The following is a 19,809-nucleotide window of genomic DNA, read 5'->3' on the forward strand; positions in this document are numbered from 1 at the left end:
AATATAAAACGTTATCAATAACTAATTATATTGTTATTAATGGAGAGGTCAAGTTGATTGATTATTACTTTTATTGTTTAATTTTTTTCCTCAAGTTGTGATTAATAATTTAAATTGAATTAATATTAGTATTTAATATAAATATGAAAACTTAAAGATATTTGCAATTAGTAATTAATGTATTAATAATGTAAATGATTATGAATTAATAATTAATATTGTTATTATTAAAATGATTCAATTTCTCTTTTACTTATTACTATTTGTTTTAATTATTTTCTCCATTTGTGATTAATATTAAAATTAAATTAATGATATATATATATATATCTTTATTAAATATGAAAGGCGTATAAAATTTACAATTAGTAATTAATATAATTAATACTATAAAAGGATATTAATAAGTAATTAATATTATTATTAATGTATATTTCAATCGAAGTTTACTTATAGATATTGATGATTGATTGATTTTAATTTTAAAATATATTTCCAAATTTGTGTTTAATAATTAAGCTTTAAATAATGATAATTTTTTATTTTTAAATATTAAATGCTGAAAAATTACAATTAGTAATTAATATAATGAATGATATTAAAGGATTTTAATAACTAATTAATATTATTATTAATGTATAGGTTAAGGGAAGTTTACTTGTATATATATTGATGATTGATTGACTACTTTTTTTCATCCCCTGGTGAGAAGCGAGCATAGTTCATTGAAAGAGAGATATGAAATACAAGAGTTCTGATGAGGAAGTGGAGACGTTGGGCGATATTGGATTTAATGATCGTGTTGTAATGGAAAAGAGACAAAGAGTACAATGGTTAGATCTTCCTACAGGGTTGTGGACAATGATAGCAAGACATTTAATCAACCTAGACAATACTACATTCGAAATTCGCCGATTTCGTAGTGTTTGTAAGACATGGCGCTCCGCTCACCCTCTTCCGCAACACAAGCCATTTGCGATTCCTCTCGGTACTGGAAAATCTTGCCTCCTCCAAACGAAAATATATCGTCTGGAACCAGTATCACATGAACCTCACAATGATCAAGACCCCTCAATTTCTTCTTCAAAAGGGTGGATTATAATGTCGAAATCTGTGTTGCTTCCATTCTTAAATCCTTTTAGCGGATATCCTATATCTAACACCCCTCATACTTCCTCATCTGACACTTCGCCAAGGGTGTTGAATATCATGAACTTCAAGGCTGTGGAATTGATTGAAGCATTTAATCTCTCTGGTAATCCTAATTCTAACAACGATTGTAAAGTGGTCTTGTTCCCTAGTTTTCATGTGGAGGATCGAATGATGTGTGCTTTATTTCATGATGATGGAAAGTTGTACGTTCGTCAGACTAGAGATAAGAAGTGGACCATGATGAATTTGAATTATTATGATGGTTTTCATAGTTATCATGATATAATCATTCATAAAAGGCAAATTTATGTTATAGATAATTTGGGAACCATTTTTTGGATCAATCCTTCATCCTTGAAGTTGGTACAGTTTACACAACCATTGTGGATGTGGCATAATGGCAAAAAGAAGAAAATGGTGGAGTGTGGTGGAATTCTCTATGTGGTTGATATGATCATAAGAGGGTTTTCTTTGCACGAGGAAGTTGACATTAAAGTTTACAAGGTCAATGAGGAATCGGGTAGATGGGAAGTTGTGAAAAACTTGGGTGATGTTGTGTTTGTTTTGGGTAAAGACTCTAATTTCTCTTTGTCAGCTCAAGATTACCATGGCTTCGAAGGGAATTGCATCTACTTTCATATTTCTACTCATGAAGGTAGAATTTTTTGTTTCAGCTTAAAGGATTCCATGTTAAAGACTCCTAACCCTTTATGGCCTTGCCCTAGTTTGTTTAACCATTAGGTGACATAATATGTCATGTGCCATTACTTTTTCTATTATGTTTCTTGTTTGGAACTTGGATTTGAACTTTGTCATGTATAAGGATTTAAAGCACCTCTGTGATTTGTTTGATTTATTTTGACTAATAAAAAAATAAAATTTAGGTTACATTATGATTTATTTTCTACAAGTGTTTGTTCTTTAATTCTTTTAGAGCATCGATGTTTTTTTTTCCTCCCATTTCCTGCTCTGTTTTACTCCGTATCTTTCTTCTCTCTGTTTTTTCCTCTTGGTTGTGTGCCCTATCTCTTTGTTACTACGGGTGGCACCTTTGTGCCCATTAATTTGACGATGTTATAAATTTTCCAAACAGATTTTTTGTTGCCTGAGGGTGGCCATGGCCACCCAATATTTTCATGGCAGTTGTGGAGCTTCTTTAGAATATACCACCCCAAAATTTTCACAAAGAAATATTAATTCTCATGGGTCATTTAGACAACCTTTTTTTTTTAACTATAAACATTTAATGGTGCAATAGTTAGTTATGGTGAAATGCAAGTTGGCTTCGCTGAGTGGTGAGTTCCATGTTTTTGTTTTTACTATCCCTTGAACTTTCTTTCTATACTTAGGTAGTTTTTGACTAACTTGTTGTTTACTTATGTAAGAAGCAAAGTTCTAAAGTTCTAAACAGCCTGCCATAAGGAGATCCCTTCTTTTAAAGGAGATCCCTCCTTTAAAGTTCTAAACAGCCTAACTACTACCTGACATAAGGAGATCCCTTCTTTGAAGTTCTAAACAGCCTCCGAATTGTAGCATATTCTTTCTTCTTTTACATGCTCTTTCTAGCTTAGCATTTCTGTAGATACCTTTACCTTTTTATTCCGGTGAGTTAAGTATTTTCACCTTACTTGATCTAGTGCATGTTTGGTTTTCAGTTAGGAAGTCCGTTTGAAGTATTGGAATTCGAGATCACGATTTCCAATGCACATTCAGTCAACGAAATACACTTGTTGGATTGAGTGAATGTGTTTTCACATTCACTCAACTGAAAACCAAACAGACTCCTAATTTAGTTGTTTGTTCGGATATGATAATTTTAGCTCAATCCAGAGAAGTTCTTGTATGGAAGTTCCTATAGAAAGCTAGCATGAAAGTCCTTGTATCTATTAAATTCTCCCTTAAATAAAATAATACTTGGAAGTTCTTGCATCATTAAAAAAAATTTAAATGAAATAATACTATAACAACTAGATTACCTTTAACATACTAGCCTTGTTTTACATTGATTTTTTTTAAATCAATGCTTAAAACTGACTAGACAATTTTGGCAATTTAATTGTTTTCCTCAAGTAAAATGAGGTCATTATTAATTTCTGATACATTGCATCCTATGCCCTATGTGGCTATGTCCAATTCTGTAAATAGCAAAAACATCACTAATTTCAACAAGCCAGTATCATCTGACAAACCAGCATCGTTCAATTGGAACACATTGTCTGCACAACATAGGTCGTTCCCACCATACCAATCCAATCGTCTGAGCAAATTACTATGAACGATGGTACTAATCTTCCAAGAGACTGGAGATACATAACCAATCACCCTCCGGAGCAAGTAATTGGAAGAGTGTCATATTGATTAAGAACGAGATGTCCTTTAGAGAATAAAATGACTATGCTCTCATATCTGAAATTTTAAGCCTAAAGATGTCTCTCATGCTTTACACGACGAAGCTAATGGAAGAGGAGCTAAATCAATTTGAAAGAAGTTAAGTCTTGACCTTGGTACCTAAACCACGTGGAAAATCAATCATAGGCACCAAATGGGTCTTTAGAAACAAGGTAGATGAAGATGGAAATCTCACAAGAAACAAATCAAGGTTAGTTGACAAGGTTACAATAAACAAGAAGGTATTGATTACACAAATACCTTTGCACGAGTAGCTAGAATTAGGGGTGTTTGCGGATTGGATTGAATCGGTTTTTAGTGGAAAAATCATCCGATCCGATCTCATCGGTTTTATGATTTTATCATCCAATGAACTTTTTACTAAATTCAAATCTGAACCAATTCAATCAAAACCAATCCAATCTATAACAGTTTGGATTGGATTGGATTGGATTGGATTAGATTGTTCGGTTTTTGTTTCATTTTTTTAAACTTTGAAATTGTGGTGTATAAATATTAAAAATATATTATATATAATAAATATAACGATGCATAATTTATGATATCAATATAACACTCATAAATTATAACATAGTCAATATATTTATAAATTATGATGATAATTGTTTACTTTAATACATGTATATAGTTTAACTAATTATTTGAAGCGTTTTTTATTCAAATGTAATTTTATCAATAAGCATGTCTCATATATTAAATATATAAACAATAAATATGTACTATGTAAGTGTAAATGATATGATATATGTATAACTAAAAGTACACACACATATATATATATATATATATATATCTATCTGTGAATGTTCGGTTTGGATTGGATTGGTTCGGTTTTAAAAATTGTAAGACCTGGATTTACAGAGCAAGTTAATTTCCGACTCACGCGTAGAATCAGTGTAAGCGTGACAGGAGTTTGATGTTCGAGAAAGATTAATGAAGAAGAAAGTTCAGGAATTGCTTGAGGAATGTTGCGTAGTCGTGTTAAGAATTAGTGCGAGTCGTCTGCACACCTACCTTATGGCGAGAGTGTCCAGAATAGGCTAATTTCGCTCTTAGAGCAACGTATTAAGTGAGATTTCGAATCCTTGGGAAATTTAAAGATTCTCTTTATTTTTCCTTCGACCAGCGTTTCATTTCGGAACTCTGGACTGTACGCACGATAGTATTCACTTTTCGGATGTCCGATGACGCTAATTTCTTTGCTTCGAAACCCTAGATTCAAGCGCTGGATGAAGACTTTTTCTGTTCGAGACTTCTAACGAAGTTTCCGTCCGCGCTACCAGATTTGTTTCGACGTTTCCAATCTTTCTTCAGCAGGAAGTTTTGTCGTCTGACCATCACAGCAAAAAGTAGTTTTTCGGGACAGATTAACTTACACCGCTTTTGGGATTTTAGTTATCGTTTTTCCCAAATGTTAGATATATGTTTTGAGTTCTGGAAATCTGTCGCCAGAATCTCTCTTAGAATTCATCGGTGAACGTGCTGCAAAAATCGGAATCGCGAAATTTTCATTTTCCCGCGATTTCACCTGCCTATAAATAGTCGAAAAAGCAAAATATCTCCCATTTTCTTCCCAAGGAGGCCGCGGATTGAGGAGAGGAGAGGGAGAGGAGATTTTCGCCGAAACTCGACCGATCTTCGCGCAGTTCGTTTCTACTTCAAGGTATCGAGGTAACTAGCTTGATTCTTACCTCTGATCACTGTTTCTACTGCGTTTCTTTAGTCGTTTTTGTGCTCAAAGTTTTGAGCTTTTTGTAAAATTGTCTGTTTTCTCTGATTTCTTGGTTGGAGTTTGTTCCCTACGTGCCCAAGAGCCTAAAACCTCCGTCAGTATTCGCCGATTGTGATCGAGTTGTTCAAGATCTGAAAAACTGTTTCAAAACCCTTTTTGCGCACATTTCGAAACCTTATTGTCGAAAAGTCGTAATCTGACTTCGTGCCTTTAGGATTTGTTGTCACGGATGTCGTTAGGATCATTGCTGTCAAATTTGTTTTCCGAACTGATAACTTTGAGGTTTTGAGCTTTTATTTTGGACCAAAACGCCCCTGAACAGCCGTATTTTGATCCGATCGTCCGAAAATTGTTTCGACAGTTTCTTTGCCTTAGTTTTACCCTAAAACTACCTTGTAAACAGATTTGATCGAAGAAAAAGAGCCGGAGCCCTTTTTCCTTTTTGGCCGAGAGCTTGTAGTGTTGGGGGGGGAGTTTTCGTTTTCGAAAACTTGTCTTTTCGAACTCGATTGTTATATTCTGAAGCTTTAATGCTTTGTCTATCGTTTATGAGTTGTATGGCGATCGAACTAATCGATTTTGTTTGGATTCTGCTTTGTTTTTCTCCGAGGTTCAGTTGACGGAACTTTGGGATCTTCAGAGCATTTGAGTGAAGGAACCTTTGATCACGAGACAGGAACAGCTCGAGGTTAGGGCAACTTGCTAATAGTTATGACTGTATGATAGGCGTCGATAAATTCGACTTATGCTTTATCTGATGTTGATTATGATGATGAGTTGATGTTATGATGTTTTTCCATAACTTGTGATATTGTGATATTGTTGGATTGTGCGTTTTGACGCGACTTCGGAGTGGAGATTCATTGATCTGGTGATCTGTGATATTTCGGGTTGGATGAACAACCCTAGGCAAGTCCAAATGTGGGGTTTGAGACTTAGCCATTTGTTCGTATTCTTAGACTTTCCCCGGGAAATATCTTTTGGGTGGTTGGTCTTTGGAAACTTAGAATGAGTAGACTTTCGAAAAATAAAGACTTGGGAAACTTAGACTTTGAGAAATAAACTCATAACTTGACTAATTCGAATTGAAACAATTTTTATTAACGTTTAAGCATAGGAAAACTGAAGGGGAAAACATTTACGAAAGACGGGGAAAAGTCGACTTTTGTTGTGGGTTTTGGGAATTGGGGAAAGCCACTGAGGTGAGCTACGGTGATGATTGAGAGTCACCGAGTACTTTAAGTACTCTTGTTGTTGGGGTGTGTTGTATTGAACGACACTAAACCCTTGTGTACTCTTGTTGTTGGGGTTGTGTTGTATTGACCGACACTAAACCCTTGGGTTCTATTGTGGTGGGAGTTGTGTTGTATTGACCGACACTAACTCCGAGTCGTGTTGTATTGACCGACACTGACTCTGGGCTTTGTTTGTGGGTTTTGTTGTGGGAGTTGTGTTGTATTGACCGACACTAACTCCGAGTTGTGTTGTATTGACCGACACTAACTCTTGGGTTGTTTTGAGTTTGGGTTTGAGCTAAACACTTGTGTGGTGAGGACGATTCGATGTTTGGCTAACCATATTGCATCAATCGGGTGAATAATGGGAATGGTTCACCTGTGCATCTCATGGTGAATAACGGGAATGGTTCACCAATGCATTAATGATGAATAACGGGAATGGTTCATCATACGGTGAATAACGGGAATGGTTCACCAATGATGAATAACGGGAATGGTTCATCCATAGTGAAGAACGGGAATGCTTCACTTGTGGCGAACGGGAACGCGTCACAATCCGGATCATACTGATTGCATTTCACGCATACATTCATTCTGACTGGAATTGTGTGCTGTTTGATTTATTGAAGCATTGTTAGAGCCAATAACATGCTAGGATTGCTTATATATATATATCAACATATATATCTATACCCCATATCACAAGTTGAGTGTATATATACCTATTTCCGTGAGTTGACCCTAGCGCCTTGACTTTGGTTTCATGTTTGTGTTTGGGCGGTCGGCCTGCTGCCAGATGTCGACGGTGGACTGGGTTTCGATGGTCTCTCCCTCGGGGGGGGATCAGGTTTGAGTTGGAGGACCGTACTGACGAGCGTGGATGTCTGACGGAGAGAGCTCTACGATGCATGGAGCTGAGCTTCAACTTGCCAACTTCAGTTCGCTGTGGACTCGGTTACGTGAGCAGTACTGGAAGGGTAGGTTTAGGCAGGCGTCATATTTTGTGTAGAGCTCTGATTCGTTTTACTTTTGGGACAGGGTAGGTTCCCGATGCATGGCTTTTCGTGTGGTTATCTTATTGAGTGATCACAGTGAGTCAGTCGGACTGTAGGAGTCTTTGCTTAGGCCATTTTGAGGCCGACTTTCTCTTAGTGGATTGTACTTATAACTTTCTTACTCACACTTCTGGGTTTGTATATATTTGCCTGCGGGCACACTACTTTGGAGTCACTGCGAGTGCGCGTGAAGGGAGAGTGCAGCTGAGGCTGTACATATGTATATATTTGTATATTGGTTAGTTAGTGTTGGGTTATGTCTCTAATTTCTATCGCTTTATTTAAAAGGAATCAAACGAAAAAAAAAAATTACCTGTTTTTCCGCGTAAAGTTTATTTTTGGTTACTAAAGTGACACCCGGAAATCGGGGTGTTACAAAAATCAAATCCGAAATTCGATCCGATGCAATAAATAATTTTGATTTTTTCATTTTTCAGTCCGTTCGGTTTTCGGTTTGATTGGATACGGTTTTTTTATCAGTTTTTTGGTTTTGTTTGGATTGGTTCGATTATGAACACCCCTACCTAAAATAGATTGCTTATAAAAAAAAACAAGTAGCTAGAATAGAGGCTATTAGAATTATGCTTGTTTTTATTTGTCAACACTCTATCAAGCTTTATCAAATGAATGTTAAAAGTGATTTCCTAAATGGTTTCATTGAGGTAGAAGTATATTTTAAACAACCACCAGTTTTTAAAGAACTATCTTTACTAGATTACCTGCTGGTTGTTTAAAATATATTTCTCCCTCAATGGAAATTGTGATTATTTGTGATTGAATTGTTTTTATCAAGTAAATGGAATTTTTTTTTATTATACACGTTTGTGATTGAATTGTTTTTATGCCATTTACTTGATTATGTTTTCTTTTTCAAAGGAAGAGAATTACTTGATTATGTTTGATTCATATTCTATTTTCTTTTCGTCAAAAAAAAATTCTAATTTCTTGATTACTGTGTTGTGATAAATAAAATACTTCAATGCAATTTATATTTTGACGTATCAAACAATAAAATACTTTTTAAAAATTAAGTAAATATTAAATATCGATAACTTGTCAAAAATATATGAACTGAAATTAAATATCTTTTCAAAGAAAAAAGAAATTAAATACCAATGCTAAAAATAAGGTAAAACAAATATTTGACTTTTAAATAGATTAATAAATTGCTGGAAAAAAAATAACAATCCATTTATACTTGATTTTGTTTTTTATTGTTTTTGGATTGAAGAAATTGTCTGATATGTATCCAAATCCGATCTCATTTTCAAAACAGAGCTTTTTTGTTACCGCATTCTGGGCTGAGAGAAACCACATTCTGCGTTCATGTTTCATATCTTTGCACATTAATTTACCATAGGGATAAATAGACGAATAAAAGGAAACCAAGGGATATTGCTGGTTGTAATACAGGACATCATAGGAATAACATCTAATGAATTAAACAACATGGGGCTGTCATGAATATGATAAAAAAATGTAAATAGCCAAAAACTCATAATTGATCGATGACACTGGAATAAACAACTTACTGCCAACACAATGAGTTGTCAAATACTTGGTACGAACCAGAAAGGATAACGAACTTTGGAATGATTTGACTTCTCTATAGAAAAATATTTGATGCTGCTATCAGTCAAGTTCTTGATCCCCAAGAGATTACCTTGCCATGGATCTGAAGGACACTTAAATGAAAGGGCGAAATAGACACTATTTTCTCTAATTAACGCTTGAGTGCAGTTAAGGGAGGTTCTTGACATTACCATGCTCTTGATACCACTAATAAAAACCACATCATCATCTAAGCTTTCACACTTTATCCACTTAATAGGCTCCTTGTTCATGTCCATCTTAAACACTTATATTCAAGTGATCTCAGGTGGGGTAACATATTCTTTGAGCATGTTCAAATAGCCAACATCTTCAGATCGATAAATTATATTGCAAATGATGTTAATGAGGAATAATTGGTCTAATGTTTCGTGTTTTGCTAGAGAGAAAACGGTATAACCTGAATCATGACGTTGGTTATCAATCATTCTTGATACATATGGTGTGGATCTTTGTGGAAGCATAGCTAATACTTCAGCCTTTGGCGAATCTTTAAGATCATAAAGCATTGTGGAATTCAAAGGCTTGTCAGTTCTAACATACAACTTCGAACCCATGATTTCCAAATCCATAAAATGAACCCCTGAATCCTTTTCTGTTTCAATTAAGTTCCATGACCTGTCAAAGAGCTTATAAAATGCAATGTGGCAATGGTCATTGAAAAGACCAGCCAAATAACAATCTGGTTTATAACAATCTGGTCCGGAAGAGGCTACCATTTTCCTTATAAACAATACTTTAGCTTGGATTGGGGAGTTGGACGGAAAATACAACCGTGGTGGAACTGAGACGCGACGATTAGTCACCGGATTAAAGAAGAAGACTGATAAAGTACCCATTGCAACATGATCAGACATAATCATCCATCCATCATGTGAACCAAGACAAGTAATACTTCTGCTCTCATATATTGATCTTTTGGGACAATGTTCAAGTTCTGTTCTCAAGCTAAAAAGTACTTGCTCAAGGACAATTAGTGGCGGTTCAGGTAAAGGACGACAATGCTGGTTTGCAATGGCGTTTGTAACGGTGTCCTCCATGGGGAACAAATCGTACCCAATGCAAGGTAATCATTGAGGCACAAACGCTTCATAATCAGTTCTAGGATCTCATCGGGAAGACTTGCCCATTTGTTGATGTCTTGCTTCTCATCTTTTTCACTCACCTTCTTATACTTCCAAAACTTTTGTGTGAGGAATGAACTGAGAAAACTATTTCCATAAAGTGACATCTTCAACAGAAAAAGACACTTCACGCAATCAAACACTAAATAAAATTTATATTTTACAATCAATAAAGACTAAAGTAAAATCAAATACCTTTGAGTCAACTTTCACTGATAAGCGCTGAAAACAAGAGGTTGTATAATGTGACAACAAGAAGAGCTTTAAGTCTACTGTGTCACTCAAGCAGGGTTAAAAACAAGTGGCTGAAAAATTAAAAAAAAAAAATCAATTGATCAAACAAAAACCAATATTATTATGTGCAAAGAGGAGTTTTACCAAAACAACTTAAATAGTAACAAAGTAATTAAGAAAAATACCTTAGAAGGAAAAATAGGAGAACATCCTCAAAACATCAATAACTTTAGCAACAACCAGAGGGATATAATTTATTTTTAACGAAACCAGAGTGATATATGCTATTGTGTGTGTAAGTGTGTTGAGTGAAATTTGGAGAGAACAAGGGTTTGTTCAATTTTTTGGTTGCAGTTTTGTTTTTCAATTTTTAAAATAGGTTTTAGAAACAATATTTTAAAAGTTGAATAATATGTTTTCCAACAATTAGAAAACTGATATCTGAAAATTAAAAACAGAAATTGAAAACATCTTTTAGCTGTTTTAGTTTTTTAGTTTTAAAAACTGAAAAAGAAAAAACAGATCATATCAAACAGATTCTCAGTTCTTAAAAACTGAAAATTGTTTTGAAAACATGAAACAATCAAGCTCTAAACTTTCTGTTCTAAAAATTACGTGGAAATCCATTTGATTCCTTATATATCAATTAAAATCACGTGATCTTCTTAAATATTCAAATTCATATTTAGAAAATCTATGCCAAATTCAAATCCGTCTCCTTGTTCCACTACTAGAAACAACTAATATCCAGATTTTCTTTTCTTTTTTGAAACTAATATCCAGATTTTCTGACCTTGTTGAGTTTGAATAACAATTTTTTTGGAACAAAGTCCCACTTGAATGGAGAATAACTAATCTATTATTAATTTAAAAAAAAAACTAATCTATTATTATTGTCCCAGCTACTAGAACTGTTACATGTAGCCACTTCTACAATTCACGCTTGGCACTGTATAATAGAATTTAATTTGGGTACCAGAACCTGTATGTGACACCAAAACTAGATAGACTCGATTATATTTCCAACGTCACTTTGAGGAGAAATTCAGTGAAATTTAAGCGTACCTTTGTTAAGATGTTTGTTTTAGAATTTTTTAAAAAGACTTTAATGATTGTGGATGGTTTTTTTTTAAAAAAAAAATTATGATTGTGGCCAAACTGGTTCTAATTTACGTTGTAATATGAAGCCACTCACAAAACTCATAATTAGTCATTAAAATTCATAATCAAATATCCCTTCACCATTAGAGCTCTTAAAACCACCCCATGACTCAAAACTGACAAAAAAATAAATACCAAGCTAGAGAATGCTAAAGTCTAAAGAAATTCTAAAAGACTTGATAAAAAGGAAAAAAAAAATTCTGTATGAGACACACAAAAAGAACAAAAAAACAAGCAAAAAGACTAATGAAGGTACCGAAATACCCAGTGCATCAATTGTTTTGTGATTTATATTTGTTTCACCGGAGCTAGTCTTTTGTGTGTTCTGGCCAATTATTTTCTTTTACTTTTTTTACAACGAACACAATGTGTTTCAAGTCTATATATAAAGTATAAACTATACAAAATACCTAGGTGGTTTCTATGATACCCACAATGTATCATACATGAATGACGTGGCCAATAAATAATTTACATTTATTCATTTTTTATTTATATTTTTGTTTTTTTCTTTTTAAATATGGAGGATGTGAATGGTTCTAATTGGTCCACAACCTTTCGTGTATCATACCCACACTAAGTATTGTGGTATCGTAGCAAGCACCAAATACCTATAGTTATCACCACAAATGACAAAAACAATTTAGTAGCGGTTGGTGACAGTTCAAGCCGTTGCTAAATATCTTCACACCATACTTTTTGGTGCCACAATTCATATTAATGTTGTTTTTCAGAAAACGGCATAAGAACCACCTCAAAAAGGGAATTCAAATTCATAGTGGCTTTCAACCGGCTCGAGTTAATTAAATCAAAAAATTTACAATACCGCAACTAAGTTGAAGAAATTCACCGAACTTTTAGCAGCAGTTTAAGCCGCCATAAATTATACATATGTTTTTTGCTCATATATATAAAAGCAGAGTTTCTGCAACCTTGAAGGTAAAAATGTAATTTAATACTTTAATACACATGGGTGGAAATTTTTCCATGGTCATATACGTAAATTTGTGAGTAATTCAATATGAAATCAATCTTGGCCATTCATTGCTTCTAATTCTAACCGTTGGTCATTTTTTTATGAAACCCTTTGTACAACCTTTTCATATTCTTGGCCGTTTTATTTGTTGCTTTTATAACTCCTGATTATGAATTATGGTTATAAAATTACCAAGAGTCTATTCATTCTTCTCCCATATATAAAACATTTTTCCCTTCCCCTTTCAACTTATTTTCATCTCTCTCATTTTAGTCTTCAACATCTCCATTCATGTACAAAATATTTCTTTGATTTGGATTCTCCAACAGCATCATTCCAGCACAAGAAGATCTTCCATCAGGTTAGAAAATTTTCTCTTGCGTCTTTTCTTCTCCATCGGTCACTTCTTCTTCATCACTTTTCATTCTCAGGTATTGACGTACGTTTTTCTCCATCATCATCTTCCATCCAGTAAGAGCTCTTCTTTTTTCTCCTTATTTATCCCTTTTGATTTATCTGTTCTGATTTTTCCATCATTTCTTCTTCAGATTTTGTTCTCATGGTACGTTCTTTCCAAACGGTCTTATTTTTTTTTCATTAATTTTTCATTTCTCACTCATGTAAGATTCAGTCTTTATTCGCAATATGCACGTTGTTATCGCTTATTCAATAGATGAAAGTTGCACATTTTATTTTACTTTTGTAATTTATGCATGTTTTGTTATTTGCTGTTGATTATCAATATTATTATGATCTGTTCGTAACTTCTATTTCGTTTCAAAAATATTTTTTCTTCATAAACTATTAAATTCATCTCCTTGATTATTTCTCTAATTGTGTTTCATTATTTTTCTTGCACAATTTTATGATGTTTGCTTCCATTTCTTTGACAGTTTAATCTTCAACCAATGTAAGTTTCTTGGTTTTTTTTCCAATTTTGATTAATTTATCATCAACTTAGTTGACCAAATGATAATCTTTTCTTCTAATCCGGTACAATGAAGCCTCTTTTACTCTTTTACACTTCATTGATTTAGTTTCAATTTGATTCTTTTTTCAGATTTTCCCATTGTTGTTTTCTATTCTTCCAATGTTACATCTTGAAAACATGTAAGTTTCTTGCATTTTTCGTAATTTTTATTGTTTCATTATGAACTTAGTTGACTAAATGAGAGTCACATTTATTTCATTTTACAACTTGGTGTGGTTTTGTCATCTTCATCGTCTACCTTAAGTTTCATTCAATTTATGTCCTTTTTAGGTGTTATTTACACTATGAATGTGGTCACTAATTTTACATTATTTTTTTCAGTTTTCAGTTTTTTTTTCCATCTTATTCCTTTTATCTATCAACTCTATTTGGTGAATTTTGTTTCATTTTTGTTTATTTTATTATTTAAAGTAAAATCTTAAATTAAAAACTAATCATATATTTGTTTTTACCTATGAGATTTTAAGTAATTAATCATACATATTATTTCATATGTGATCTTTTAGAACCCGTTCGATATTCAGCAGACTTTAACTCTCAGTCGTTCGATATTCCCCTTGAACTTCCTCCATCAAGTTGAAGGAGCAAAGGCTTATGGTCTGACTTCATCTTTGGAAGATGATGGACTGATGGTTCAGGGAAGGATGCCAGCATCCTATCAGTCCCCAAGGCCCAATCAATTCGCTCTTTCACTCCCCTACCTTCCCAAGTAAAGGGGGGCCCTATGAAGCCAAGGTCTGAGAGAAAGAGAGAGAGAGAGAGAGAGCATTCATCAAGGCAGTCCTTGAATTTATTCATGGAGATGAGGTTTGGAGGTCCGCCACCCATCTTATCTGAAGCATGTAGGTAAGCATTGAAGTCACCTATCACACAACATGGTTCGGTCATGTTGGCTGCAAGGATGCGAAGCTCCCTCCAAAGGCAATCTCTAACAGCATAGTTGGGACTACCATAAACAAAGGTGACCAACAGACTAGGGAGATTACCCTTAGGAGAAATACGAGTATGGACAAATTGTCTATGAGAGGAGAGCACCTCTATATTGCCCCAATTTGTCTGCCAGAGGATCTAAATGCCACCAGAAAAACCATTGGCTTCTGTCACAAAAAAATCATCAAAACCAGCTGTTTTCATTATCTGTCGAATATTCCTGTCACTCACTCTAGGTTCCAAGATAGCTAAGCAAGAGACATTGTGTCTATTAACCATATCCTTAAGAAGTAGAGGAACCCCCTTTGCAGCGACACCTCTAATATTCCAGCTGAATATGTTGTACGACATTAAAAACTAATGAGATTAAGGTAAAGAACAAGGGTTTTTATGAAAACTAGGGCCACCATGAGACCTCTGCTGATTGTTACGTGCCTTGGCTTTTGTTTTTTTTTCAAAGAGGAGTGGGACCCGCCCTCATGAGAAAAAGAGTTTGTACCACTGGTGACGTTCGCCCTAGCCAGTTGTGATTCTGCGACATTAATGGTTCTTACCTCATCATGGGTCTCCTTGCCACGATTGGTCGCCGCCATTGATGCAAGTAATTTCCTCGTTGGCCCGCTAATGATTGCCTCCTCATTAGGGATATTGGGATCCGTACCTGCCGCCTTGGAGATATTCAGGGAAGAATCCACATTGGTTACCTTAATTTCTGACTCTGGTGGGCCCTTCTTAACATTAATATGCTCAACCACGATTGGTCGCCGCCATTGATGCAGGTAATTTCCTTGTGGGTCCGCTAATGATGGCCTCCTCATTAGGGATATTGGGATCCGTACCTGCCGCCTTGGAGATATTCAGGGAAGAATCCACATTGGTTACCTCAATTTCTGACTCTGGTGGGCCCTTCTTAACATTAATATGCTCAACATTAATGCTTTGAATATTCTCTGCAATCAAATGGGAAACCGAATTTTGAATTGGCGCGGGATTCACGGGACTAGGCGGAAATGTCTCCCCAGAACCGTGATTGTCGTCCACCTCCATGTTTTGCAAGGCGATGAACCGAGAGCCGCCGCCTCTGCCGGTGGCTAGCTTAGCTGGACCTCCAAACCCAGTCGCTTTCTTACGGATGTTTCTGGAGGGCCTCTTCGTAATCATCCAAGGGCCAAAATTATCACCCTGCTCAACTGGACTTCCATTCTTGGTGGGCATGTTTATCTCAGACTCCACTGTTGTTTTCTCTGGGCAAGACTCCTGCTTGTGACCAAAACGACCACAGTCGAAACAGATCAGGTTTAAACCCTCATATTCAATCTTGAACTCCTCCCCCTCAAAGACGAATTTGGAGACCAACGTCTTACGGAGATCAACCTCTACGCAGATCCGAGCAAATCGGGCTCGTTCAGATGTATTACCAGGTTGGCCCTTGCCAGCCATTGTTTTCTAGGTGTAGTCATCCACTTTCACAAAGCGCCGACATTCTTACCAATTTCTGCCAGCACTTCCTGATCATAGCATTCCACTGGGAAGCCCGGGATACGGAGCCAAACAACAACTTGAGTCAACTCCCCCTTAGAAGGAATGAACATGGGACGCCATTGTTGAATCACTAGGTAGTGTCCCATGAGAACCCAAGGACCGCCAGAGAAGGCGTGGGCATAGTCGACTCTATCTGAGAATCTGACAACAAAGAACTCAAAGTCCAGATCGATGACTTCAATCTCACCAGAGGGCTGCTGCCATAGTTTTCCCAACCGATCCTTTAGCATATTTAGGCCAATCCTCTTGCCCAAGAGTTTGGCAATCAACGAATTCTGCCAGGGCTTGCGTAGTTCTTTCCTTTTCTCCTTAGAGAGTTTGATGATAGGGTACAACGGGTTGGCTGCTACGACCTCCGTGTTCTCACCTTCCATCTCACTGTCATCTGAGTCCGTCTGGAAGCCCTCCATGGGGATTTCCTCTTCCTCGTAGTCATCACCCCCATTAATACCTGAGCACACATCCTTGTACGAGACTACTTTCCTGGTCAAGCTCGTTGTGGCCGCCGTTGGCGACCCCCCCCCCCACCACCAACTGTGTGGCCCGCCGGTTGGCCACCAGGACCACTCATTGAGTTAGCCAGAGAAACCCTAGAGAGAATTCTAGAGAGGAATGATATACAATTACTACATAATTATTACAGAAACAAGTATCTTGTTAGATTTCAAATTGGAAAAAATTGAAGTAGGTGGTTACCTAAATATATATATTTTTTCTACATAGCTGCTCATTGCCTAATTCAATATTCATTGATGGAAAGTCTATGCTCAAAAAAGGGTGTGCGTTTACCTTCAAGCCCTGAAGTTTTCATTTTTGTTGGATGTGGCTCCATCTAGCCTGGGTTGATTGCTCATTCCCTCTTGAGAACGTTCAGTGAAGAAAGGAGGGAACATATAAAATAATTTTCGTGTGGTCGTAGTTTCTTGCTCGTTAAAACCGCAGTACGTAAGATAAAACAGCTCTATCTATCATCAATTTAGCAACTGACGCGAAGTAAAAACTTAAGACGTGGCTATTGGTAACGGCTGCTAACCAGGCGCTGCTAAATGCCCGCGTTTTCTAGTCCATAAATGATCCATCAGTACAACTTCTTAATAGTCCATCACTAAAAGAAACTACGACAAAGCTTTCTTAATGCATTGTTGAAGGCATTCCTAGTGTAAAGACAAAGCTTTAGTTGAACAACAAAATAGGGAGGAAAGGAAATATGGGTATAGCCAGTTATTGCACAATTATGCTTCCAGTTACTGCATGCAATGGAACAAAAAGCATTATTATAGTCATTCACAGCTTGCTAAGATCCCACTTATTTTTCAAGGTTGTGTACAGTACATGCAAGATGACATGTATTCCACTATCTTGCAATCACATTTTGGTATGCTTCCTCTAATCCGATTTTAAAATTTTGGGAATAACATCACACCCTTTAATCGGTATGAACTGCTACAATAATACAATATCACTATATCAGAAAGGGTGGATGAGAGCATGGTAGAATTACAGAGAAAATCTAGTGCCAAATTCCCAAAATGACAGAGATAATGAAAAGCAGTAGAAGCGTCACATTCCCGCCTGGAACTATTGATGACCTGCAAAATCATTCATCACAGTTAGATGCCAATGATCACAACCTTTTCCTTCACAATACTGAAGCATTCAAAAGATCAAGAAATTGAGTACAAGTGTATATAGAGCTAGAAGTGTATTATAAAACCTTTTCTTTTAGCACGGTATGTTGCTATGTGCATTGTCTTTGTTAGAAACAATAATATAAAATCATTCATGTAACCCTTACCCAACACCTTAAGTTTTTGAGATAATTGGTTGTTTCACAGCCTACACTTCAAGTCCAATGGACTCTCGCTGAGGAGTCATGCTAAAAGTATACTATAAAACCAAACCATTCACTGTGTCTTGTTGACCACAAAAAATAACCATTCATGCCTGCCTCACATAAGCTTTTAGGATAATTAGTTCATATATATAACTCTTCTAGCTCTTTATGAATACTAATTGATATTGTTAATGGATTGTGGAATATATAGTCATTAGCTTTACTAGGAACCATACCTGGTTTTCTTCTTGGACTGGTGTATGTAAGCCATGACAGGAGGAATAATACCAAAAAGAAAGCAATTGGCATAGACACCAGCAAACTCCAGAGCTCTTGAAAAGGTAGATCGAAAATAAGATGCTATGAGCACCGAAAACCCAAGGACTAATAGTGTCACAACGACTTTAACCAGATCAAATGTTCCCTCATTTGACTTCTTCATTTCAGATCTAGAATTTGTGGAACCACTGAAACAAACCTTCCCTCCTCTAGAGTATGAGGCCAATCCGACTCTTCCACTTCGATTCTCATTACAACCTAAAGGCTTTTTAAACAGCAATTCCATAGTGTCAAGAATCTGTTTAGGCAAACTCACAGCATATCCCACCAAACTTGTTGCCATAGCAGAGAAGGCAAAGCCTTGAACTGCAGATAATGCAGCAGGATTGACTGAGAGCAAAAGGGATATAGGGTCATCAATGGTTGCTGTTGCTGAAGTTGAGTTAGTGTTAGTGCCCACAAGCCCCAACACAATGAAATTCCAAGACAAAACCATGACTAGAGGAACAGCCCCACCAATTAGTATTGCCTTCCTAGCCTCATTTACAGTGTCCCCAGCAATCTTACACATAAAAGGAGTGATCACATGAAACCCCAATGTGAGCACAGTCACAGGTATAATCTTCAGTATTGCTGAAAGATTCCATGAAGCTGAAGCAAATGAGCTTATAATGTTGGCTCTCGCGACGGACAACCCAACAGCAACAAGTCCAGTGATAGAGAAAAGCATGAGGAAGCACAACCCGCGATTCGCGACATCGATGGTGTTAAACGGGAAGAACACAATCAAGATCCCAACAAGAATAGGAAACAAGGAATGAACAAGCAAAGTGTTTAACCCTGGAAATGAAGGACAGAAAATGGATCCAATTCCAGCAACACAGGCTACCAACAAGGCAAAACACAAACTGGTGTAAACCACAGCAACAAATGCACCGAAACGAGGTCCCAGTGTTCTCGCAGCGAGGCTTGTGAAACTCACTTCTTTCATTTCATCTTCTTCCATGGCATCAAAGCAAAGTTCAGCAACGATAATGATTGATGAAATGACATAGAGCCAGGAGAGGAGGATTATGATCGTTGAAGGAACTGGGCCTGATTTAATTGTTAGAGCTGGCAGACCCAGCATTCCAGGCCCCACAGCTGCTCCAACAATCAAACTAACAGCACCCCAGAAACTCTTCTCAGAAACCACATCAGGACTCTCATGAATCTCATTCTCAGGAGAGGGGCTAGGGTGTGCTATTGCTGCATTAGATGGAGCAGCAAAGTTTTTCTTGAGAATAACATTGGGGCCATTGCATGTGAATGAAGAAGGAGCTAGATTGGTCTTATAATTGTAACTGAGGAAGCTAGTTTGAAGATGGGTTCTTCTCTGCACAAGTAAATTTCCTGTGCCATTTAGTTTTGGGCATGTCAAAAGCTTGTAATTGAAAGGAAGGGAGAGATGAAAGTGTTGCATGATGGGTTCTTGATTTTTGGAAATATGACACACACTCTGCTCTCTGGCAGACTACTCTGCTTTTTATTTTATTGGAATT

The 19,809-nt window shown here is 36.3% G+C and overlaps 4 protein-coding genes across 4 annotated transcripts; 1 reads left to right on the forward strand and 3 right to left on the reverse strand.

Moving 5' to 3' along the window:
* The first annotated feature begins 738 nt into the window (after positions 1-738).
* Positions 739-1,893, forward strand: LOC130736181 (F-box protein At2g26160-like). The gene has a single exon (XM_057588025.1). The coding sequence runs from the start codon at positions 739-741 to the stop codon at positions 1,891-1,893; it is 1,155 nt and encodes a 384-aa protein (XP_057444008.1).
* Positions 1,894-9,451: 7,558 nt separating this feature from the next.
* Positions 9,452-10,237, reverse strand: LOC130736182 (uncharacterized). Its single transcript, XM_057588026.1, has one exon. The coding sequence runs from the start codon at positions 10,235-10,237 to the stop codon at positions 9,452-9,454; it is 786 nt and encodes a 261-aa protein (XP_057444009.1).
* A 3,983-nt stretch (positions 10,238-14,220) lies between these two features.
* LOC130736183 (uncharacterized) lies at positions 14,221-15,206 on the reverse strand. Its single transcript, XM_057588027.1, has 3 exons — positions 15,168-15,206; positions 14,845-14,970; positions 14,221-14,751 (listed from the first exon to the last, which is right to left on the reverse strand). The coding sequence occupies exons 1-3, from the start codon at positions 15,204-15,206 to the stop codon at positions 14,221-14,223; spliced, it is 696 nt and encodes a 231-aa protein (XP_057444010.1).
* A 2,206-nt stretch (positions 15,207-17,412) lies between these two features.
* Positions 17,413-19,779, reverse strand: LOC130737735 (uncharacterized). Its single transcript, XM_057589574.1, has 2 exons — positions 18,226-19,779; positions 17,413-17,744 (listed from the first exon to the last, which is right to left on the reverse strand). Exons 1-2 carry the CDS (start codon positions 19,728-19,730, stop codon positions 17,666-17,668), a joined length of 1,584 nt encoding a protein of 527 aa, XP_057445557.1. The 5' UTR covers positions 19,731-19,779; the 3' UTR covers positions 17,413-17,665.
* Positions 19,780-19,809: the final 30 nt, after the last annotated feature.

The sequence above is a fragment of the Lotus japonicus genome, chromosome 2 (genome assembly GCF_012489685.1).
Source record: "Lotus japonicus ecotype B-129 chromosome 2, LjGifu_v1.2".
NCBI lineage: Eukaryota > Viridiplantae > Streptophyta > Magnoliopsida > Fabales > Fabaceae > Lotus > Lotus japonicus.

Excerpts from the sequence above, each read along its gene's own strand:
- LOC130737735 (XM_057589574.1), bottom strand. The coding sequence starts at position 19,730 with ATGCAACACTTTCATCTCTCCCTTCCTTTCAATTACAAGCTTTTGACA. Across the intron at positions 17,745-18,225 it reads CAGTCCAAGAAGAAAACCAG|GTCATCAATAGTTCCAGGCG; the intron begins GTATGGTTCCTA and ends ATGATTTTGCAG.
- LOC130736182 (XM_057588026.1), bottom strand. The coding sequence starts at position 10,237 with ATGGAGGACACCGTTACAAACGCCATTGCAAACCAGCATTGTCGTCCT.
- LOC130736183 (XM_057588027.1), bottom strand. The coding sequence starts at position 15,206 with ATGGCGGCGACCAATCGTGGCAAGGAGACCCATGATGAG. Across the intron at positions 14,971-15,167 it reads GCAAGGAGACCCATGATGAG|TTTTTAATGTCGTACAACAT; the intron begins GTAAGAACCATT and ends TAATCTCATTAG. Across the intron at positions 14,752-14,844 it reads TAGCTATCTTGGAACCTAGA|ATCCTCTGGCAGACAAATTG; the intron begins GTGAGTGACAGG and ends GGTGGCATTTAG.
- LOC130736181 (XM_057588025.1), top strand. The coding sequence starts at position 739 with ATGAAATACAAGAGTTCTGATGAGGAAGTGGAGACGTTGGGCGATATT.